We start from the raw sequence: 8,796 nt of genomic DNA on the forward strand, positions 1-8,796 counted from the left end.
GTCTCCAAATTCGATCTTCACCATTCAAATCAAACAGCAAGATGTTACGGACACTCGGTCAAAATTGCAGCTCGATCCAATGGTTAACGAATCGAAAAATGTAATTTGAAATTGGTTGGTCGGAATAAAAATCTGCAGCAAAACAAATATTTTTCTTCTCTCTTCTCTCTTGATGAAAGCTCTCTCAAAACCACTCTTATGTGCTTAAGTCTTTCAAAGACTTGTACCAATGAGCATAGAATAATTCTTCAAGGTTGTCCTATTTATAGATCATGAGTGGTGCTTTCTCTTAAAGTTAAAACCCACTCAAAATAGGAATAAACACCGAATCCAATTCCGAATAGGAATGAAAACCAAAAGAGAATAGGATTAGGCCATTGGGCCTTTGGCTGGACAACATGGGCATGTGCTCAACAGTTTTAGCATTTAAAACCTTTTTCTAAACCTGTTGGGTGTTCATTTTCCACCAAGAAATATATTCCATTTAATTCCTAATTATTCGGGCACAACAGGGACACCGATATTTAATTAACGAGACTTCCTATTATGGACTTAATTAGAAGTATCCGAATTAATACTACCATAATAAATTATGAATTATTCCACTAAAAATTCGTAACTGCACTCCGCAGTTCAATTTTGAAATTTTTCCATTATATTAAACCTTATTTAACTCCCCATGTTAAGATTCAGATTCTAATCAAATAAATTAAATGACTGACAATTTAATTCATTGATTACTTCTTTTAGACTTTCGCTTAACTATTTCATATGATGGATACAAAATCCACCTGCAGGGTTTACACATGAAAACTTATAAGCTATCATAAAGGCGTATCATCAATCTCTAGACCGAGACATGGATTCCATCAACTAACTATTATTTTGCCAATGTATATCATTATTGTCCAATTTACGAGGCATATTGACCCACAAAAAGATCTCGCCTTTTAATAAATCAAAACAATAATTAATATACACTACTAATAATAATTATATCAAAATTAAGAGTATAATTACGTTTAGTGGCTAGAGAAGTTATTTTATTAAATCAATATAAAATACTTATTTCTAGTTAGTTCGTTCAATACATACAAAATGTACTAGCATAAGAAGTCGGAATTAAACCATTTCCAAAATCAAGATGAATTATATTTAATCTTGTGCTACAATCATTCCTAATGGTTTGTTCAATTCCATCATTAGATTGTGAACATGATCTTATATTTATAAGAACTGATGATTTAATCTTCCCTGTATAATCTAAACTCTATACACTAACATTTACTATATAAGTAAATGACACAAACGAATATATAATCAATTTGAAATTTTATTAAAAATTAAATAAATAATTGTTTTATAATAAATATTATATCAAAACTAAAATGCATGATTAATAGTATATATCTCAACAACCGCGTGGTTGATTTAAAGTGGGTAAACAAGCAAAAGTTTAGAAACTCCGGGTATAACTTAATGGGGGTCCTGAAATCGGCTAAATGTGCACTTCCCCTTTAGTTAGTAGTACCTAGTTTTGGATAAGAACAGAACCACTCTACTTTGCTAGTGGGTTAAAGAGTGGAATTGTGTACTAGTCCTAAGTAGAAGGCCCGTAGTTTCAATTTATTCTAGGCCCATTTTTACTTTAATTAAGGGAATATATCTAGGAGAAATTCAAAAATAGTCAGATTTACAAGTAGTCATTCAAAAATAATCACAATTTCAAAAGGAATTGAAATTTAGCCACTTTTCATGTAAAGATAAATCTTAACAAAAATACCATTCAATATTCGGAAAAAATACTCCAGTATAATATACTGGATTTCAGCATAAGTATATTGGAGATTAGAGTACCAGTGCTCCACTCTCCAGTATATTATACTAGAACTTTTCGCGTGTTCGAGTTTCAGCATAATATGCTGGAAATTCATACACATGTGCACCGATCTCCAGTATATTATGCTGGAACTTTTCGTTTTATAACAAAATAGTGGCTATTTTTCAATGACTTTGCAAACATTGGCTATTTTTGAATGACCAGTCCGAAAATTGGCTAGCCCATGCTATTTTCACATTATATTTCGAAAATGAATTTCTATTTATGTTTTTGTTTTTAGTTGCTTTCTATTGTCTCGCATAGATTTCGCACGAGGCAGAAAACTATATACATATAGAGAGAGAGGTTGTTTTGTGGCAAGACAAATTAGATTAGGTTGTTTTGTGGCAGAACTCATATGTATGTGGCTAGTCTTTATTGAAAGCTTATGGACAATGCTACCAAAAAAAGTGGCAAAAAGTATAAACCAAATCTTGCAGTTTAGAATGCAACATAGTAATTTTCCAATGAAATTATTACTATTTAATTAATTATCACTGAGTAACCATAATTTTTTTTTTTGGCTTCTCATCCAATGTTCTTTTTTAGCTTGATTAATCTGAATTTGTGCTGGAAACCGTAAATTGATGACTTGGAACCTTTGAACTTATGGATGCTCATATCAAAGTAACATGTCTTGTTTTTCCTCCCTTTTTCTTTCACAGTACACCAGATTCTTAATCACACGTTAATATAGTCAAATCTCTCTATAACAGTCTCGTTTGTTCCAAATATTTTTGGCTATTATAGAGAACATATATTATAACATAACATGAAAATTGGTTCCAAAAAGTTTGACTTTTATAATGAAGTATTGTTATATAAGAACGCTGTTATACAGAGGTCTGACTGTACAAATATAACACACTATTGCCTTATGAATTATGATCAATCTTTATACACATCAAAAACTTAAATAAAATTACAAAAGACAAAAACAATATTGTATATATTACCTAGAGAGAGACACTATTCTGTTGCAATCGATATCTCTAACATCCTGACTTTTCAAATCAACAGTCATTTTACAACTCATTTTCATTTCAGCACTCTTCTTAATAATGTTCAAAATATTAACTCTTCCATTAATTCTTGTATATATACTCAGAGACACCTCACCGGACTTTAAGTCATTCCCTAGCCGGGGAATGCTCAAAATTTTCTCCACCATAACTTCCACCGTCACGTTTATCGGTAACGTCCGCCGTGCCTTAGCGGTGCCCGGCGGCGTTAGACCTTCTCCGACGACCACGTCATGATAAAACAAACTAGTCGTTGCTTTATTAAACTTGAATGAGGCTGCATTAGGGTTTTTCACGGACACGTCAGCAGAGACCGTTAAATTAACGTTAGGTTGGAGAGTGGAACTACTTCTGAGATAGCTTAATCCGTCAATCTTGACGGAGTTCAACCTTATAGACGGTGAATGTACACGGAAAACGGTGAAACCAAGAACCAACATGATCACAACGAGAACTAACACGCCGGCTATACAACAGCCGCAGCATTTAATACATCTTCGACGACGACGTTTCTTCTTATGTAATTCCATGTTAATATAATTATCGTCGTTATCGATGTTAATCCGATGTGAGCCTTGTGCCAAAAATCGAGCTTTATCGTTGATAGAAGTCATGGATGAAGTTGGAGATTGTGGTGGAGACATTTTTTTGAAATTATGAACGTTTTTTTGTTTAGTTTGTGGCACATTAAGAAAGTTTAGTGTAACGAGTGTTTTATACTAATATACATAAAATTATGGGAATATCTTGACATAATATTGTACTAATTACCGTGTTTGCACGAATTTGAATGTTGACTTGGCGGGGTCATTGATGTGTGTATAGATTCTCTAATTTGCTGTGTTATGTGTGGAATTTTATTATAGAATGATAATGCCAATATCTTTAACATTATTAGTGTAGCTTAATGTATAATAACATGATTGTTATTAATGCTTATCATATTTAGAGATTTATAAGTAATTATCTTATAATTTATTTTTTCTTTTTAAAATGATCTTGATAAAGAAAACAAAAAAGGGAATGGAAGAATGACTCGTGAGGAGAATGAGAATTTGACATCTAAAGCAAAATAGCATAGGGAAATGGTTGGGACGATTAATGAGATTACATAGGCAAGTTTGACCCGAAACCAAACTTGGGCCGATTAGTGAGAGCAACCATGGTCCATGGTGTATCTCAACCATTAAAAAGGGATCTTTACACAAATAGCCGGTCATATTCATTGATTTTTTTTCTAGTCATATATAAATATTATATATTGATTATATACAATTATACACATATAATACATAAAGTACGCATATATTATACCTGCATCGACTATTTATAGTTTAAGTGGTTGGATGAGCTGATATTTGGGTTAATTCTTCCATTAAAAAGGTCGTAACTGTCCTTGGGCCAATATGACAACGAGACAATCATATCATGCCACTAGCAAATGGAGCACAAGTTCTTGGTTGGGAAAATTATGCGACACATTAAATGTTTTTACTGTATTTACTATTCGTAGTTATACTTTTATTAAATTTATCACTCGTAGCTTTATTTGAATTTTATAACAAATTCATAAAATAAGAGATTAATTATTTTGAACTGAAATAAAAGAGCAATAAGCTTTCGTAACTCAATTGGTTAGAGTGCTTGCTTAGCTAGCGAAGGTCTTGAGTTTGAATCTCAACAAGAACATTATTTTCTGTATTTCTGTATTTTATCTTAATTGTATTCATTGCACGAATAAATACATTCGATACATGTTATATCCTTTGTATATACTCATGTATACGTTGCGCGTTTGAATATAAGCGCTACAAATTTGTAATATTTGAACAATAACTACGAATGGTAATTAGCCAGATTGGCAGGTGAGATGCACTTCTCTTTTAAGGGAACTGAAAGGGAAATGTATGTAAGGTTCTGTTTTATAATAAAAACACAAAAATATAACAAGCTTGATGACAATAATTTCCAACAAGTTGATAGTTTCATTTTCACACGACCATTATAATAATATAATATCGTCTGGATGTAAGTTGTTCTCACCGTAATATATTCCCTCCGGTCCAAAATAAGTGATTTTTTGGTCTTTTTTTTGTGGTCCAAAATAAGTGATTTTTCCAGATTTCAAGAATGAATTAATTATTTTTTTTCTACATTGCCTTTGAGTAAATAGTGTGGAATATGTGTTAGGAGTGTTTTATGCGAAGAGAGAGTAAATGGTAATATGGTCAATTTCATTGCTAATTAATGTTAAAAGGTGAATTTCTTAATCCATGTGAAAACAGCTAAAAAATCACTTATTTTGGACCGGAGAGTACTAGTATGATTGATCGACTTTTTAATATACCATTTAAAAATATAAACAAAACTTTTCCCGTCCAGTGTATAAAATATTATTGAGATGACTGATCAGCTTCCACTGAAAAAGATTGAAGCAAAGATATGTTAGGGAGCTTTTCTAGGGTTTGTAACCATTTAATTTATCTGCAATTTAATTAACTTAAATGCATACTAAAATTAAAATAAAAAACATTTATATTTGATTAACTAGTTTTAGCACAGTCCACTAGTGAAATTTCACTGGGTTATTATTATTGTTGTTGTTAACTAGTTTTAGCACATGTGCAAGATTAAATATGAAGTTGAGTAAAACTAATACGGAGTATATAAAAAGAATAATAATGCATAAATGGAAAAGCCTTTAGTACGCCCTCTCTATATTTTACACAAGAACTCCTGTAAAGCAAGAGTTAAAAAAGAAGAAGAAGAAGAATTAACTCAAATAGCCACACACCCAATCGCTTAAACTAGAAATAGCCGGTGGAGATATAATTTATTCATAATTTATATATTCTATGTGTATAATATGTATAATCAATGTATAAACTATGTATAAAAAGTAAACAATAAATATGACCGGCTATTTGATATATACACAAAAGAAAAAGAAAAAAAAAAGAACAAAAGATCAATTGCAGAGGAGATCTTGGATTGCTTGGCTAGTAAAATTTAAATTCATGGTACAATTCAACACTGAAGTTTTATAACGACTAACAATTTTCATAGCCTTAACTTTTCCCTTTAACTCACCAAAACTTGTCAATTTCACCATTCTTGAATTTATATCACTGCTCAAATTCCCATGACTATGATTCAATTCATTAGCTCCAACTTGTAATACAATTCCTATTCTCTTACTCTTTCTAGCTTCTACATGACCAACGTTAATTTTCGCGAAACCAACGGTAACATTATCGTAAATAAAAACACTCATGCTACTATCTTGGAAATTCATTCGACCAAAGTTTTCGTTGTCTATAATAATTTCAGCTCCCATGGTCATGTTAAATGAAGGCAAAGAAGAATTATTACTATATCGAAGATTTTTCACGTCGATGTGACCTAGATCGAAAGACGGAGCTTTGAAACGAAGAAATATCATGGAGAAAATTAGCATGACTATGCTTAATAAGACGATGGTGGATAGAAGGTAAACGAAAAACTTGCTGCTGCTTTGATTCTTGTTGTTGTGGTTGTAAAAATTGCTCGATTCACTGAGATTCAGCCCTTGATCGCTTCTGGGATATGTTGTTGGTGGTGCGAGAGGGATGATATGGCTATCTTCGGCCATTACTAGGGTTGAAAAATGCTTAAAGAAACCAAAGTTTTGAGTAATACTGTAATAGATATGAGTTTTTTGTTCTTGTTTAATGTGTTATGTACATATATATTAAGAGTAGAGAAGGAAGATATGTATGAGAAATGATGATATAAAATAAAAAGGCAGTTGAAAGGTAGTTAGTGTATGACTTGAGAAAAGGTCAAGTTGGGCGTCAAAAGCCGTCGATATTGTTTAAAGTAGGGTGTCTTTAATTATATGTATTATTATAAATAAATTTGCTACTTCCAATTGCATCAACTTGAAGCCGCCAAGAATGAATAATACCAAAATTGACGCTTTATGAGAGTCAGAGCCAGAATTTGAAGTTTATAGGTTCAGGTAGGGCGGCAATTTGAGCCCAAACACATTTGACCTGCCCAATCCACCCAAGGTTGGGCTGGTTATTGACCCGCCCATTTGTTGAACTCAGCCCATTTTAACCTATCTAAAGTTGAGCTGATTTTTAGCCCATATTGATCTACGAGCAACTTTGCTAAAATATCTTTAAAATAATATATTTTTTGTTTGATATGTTATATATGACCATAATAAAAGAAAAAAAGTTTTATTTGATAATTAAATAATAGATAAGAAAATAATACACATTAATTAAAGCTTGGTAAGACTTGGGTGAGTTGGGCTATGACCCAAATTTTAGCCAAACTTGACCAACCCATCTCAAGCCGAGTTAATTGATCTGCCCATTTATTGATTCAGACCATTTTAACCCGCCCAAAATCAGCCCAACCCACCCATTCGACACCCCTAAATTCAGGATTCTAGCTCTTTTAAGTTACTGAATTCTAAATTAAATATTTATACATATTAAATGAATTTCTTAAGACAAACACATAATTTGGACCAAAGTTACTAGGTTCTATCGAATCCGCACCTCAATCTCAAGCTCCATCCCTGCACCTCGTTGGAACATAAGAACCGTTGTTTTTGCGACAACTATTCTTTCTTGGACCCAAAACGTTAAGAAGAAAACAAAAATAATATTGTAGCTCTTCTAAATGAAATTGTCAAAACTTAAGACCAAATGATCCATGTGGTGAATAATATTGTAGCTCTTCTAATTGAAATTGTCAAAACTTAAGACAAAATGATCCATGTGGTTTCTTCACTTTTTTGGTGGACTCGTTCTTCATAAATGAGCTCATGCGATGACCATTTTTTGGAAGATTCATTTGAATGCAGTGGTGAAAAATTCACTGGGGTAAAAAGAGTTTCATGACATTGCAGTTCGAATTGTGATTTCTTAACTACTTTGTTGCCTCTTGAGGATAGTGATGGACTCAAACGAAGCAAACCATTTCTCGTAAGAAAATAGAAAATCACAAGAAAGATTTAAACAAAAGTGACTAGAAAAGATGCGGTCAAGAAGGAATAGTGAAAACTATGTTGATTGAGCTAGATGTAATGAAGGGGATTCAATGAAATCCTTGTTTTTAGAAGTTATTTTGAGTCTTTTTGTTAGAATTTTTGTTTTAGAGCAACGGAAAAGTTGTGACGTATATGTCATGAGTTTGAGCCGCGAAAGCAGCCACTAATACTTGTGTTAGGATAGATTATCTATACCATACCCCTCGGGGTGCAAGCTTTCTCAAGACCCTGCATAAATATGGAATGTTTTATGCTCCGAACTCCCAATTTTTCTTCGAATTTCTGATTCTATCGTTGTTCGGGAACATAACGTGGTGGTCTTGGGACCATGATACTTACTTGCCCTGGCCGAATCCGTTATAAACTCACACTTTGATGACATAGATTTTAACTAATATCTTTTCATAAAGAGAACCTTTTGTTGCAGTGGTTAGCCATGTTTTTCATTGGTTCAGAAAAAGAAAAACAGCAAAAAGTTAATACCTTTCTCAAATTAATCACATTATTTTGCTGTTGGGTAGCAATTACTTTGCATAAAGAACGCATAAAAAATATACAAATTTTATATATTTTTTCGGATATTATTTTTACAGCGACTATAGTCTATACAATGTCATCTTTTCAATTTTATATCTTTTTTTTTTTATAAAAAAATTGAGTATCTTAACGTTAAAAAGTAAAAATTTTAATACAAAAAGGAAAAGAATATTTGTTACTCACGTTGATTGTTGAGATTTGAATAATCTAAAGGGTATATAAGTATTTTTGATTTTTTATTTAGTGGATAAAGTTTGATATCAATAGATAATAAGAATAAAAAAAAATTGCCTTATCCTCGATAAAACATA

General features: G+C 32.0%; 2 protein-coding genes across 2 annotated transcripts; both read right to left on the bottom strand.

Moving 5' to 3' along the window:
* Positions 1–2,831: 2,831 nt before the first annotated feature.
* On the bottom strand, positions 2,832–3,545 carry LOC107771828 (uncharacterized). The gene has a single exon (XM_016591274.1). The coding sequence runs from the start codon at positions 3,543–3,545 to the stop codon at positions 2,832–2,834; it is 714 nt and encodes a 237-aa protein (XP_016446760.1).
* A 2,324-nt stretch (positions 3,546–5,869) lies between these two features.
* LOC107771826 (late embryogenesis abundant protein At1g64065-like) lies at positions 5,870–6,532 on the bottom strand. Its single transcript, XM_016591273.1, has one exon. It carries the CDS (start codon positions 6,530–6,532, stop codon positions 5,870–5,872), a length of 663 nt encoding a protein of 220 aa, XP_016446759.1.
* Between the last annotated feature and the right edge of the window lie 2,264 nt (positions 6,533–8,796).

This window comes from Nicotiana tabacum, chromosome 1 (genome assembly GCF_000715075.1).
Source record: "Nicotiana tabacum cultivar K326 chromosome 1, ASM71507v2, whole genome shotgun sequence".
Classification (NCBI taxonomy): Eukaryota; Viridiplantae; Streptophyta; class Magnoliopsida; order Solanales; family Solanaceae; genus Nicotiana; species Nicotiana tabacum.

What these genes read in the sequence shown, in the direction of transcription:
- LOC107771826 (XM_016591273.1), bottom strand. Translation starts at nt 6,532, where the DNA reads ATGGCCGAAGATAGCCATATCATCCCTCTCGCACCACCAACAACATAT.
- LOC107771828 (XM_016591274.1), bottom strand. Translation starts at nt 3,545, where the DNA reads ATGTCTCCACCACAATCTCCAACTTCATCCATGACTTCTATCAACGAT.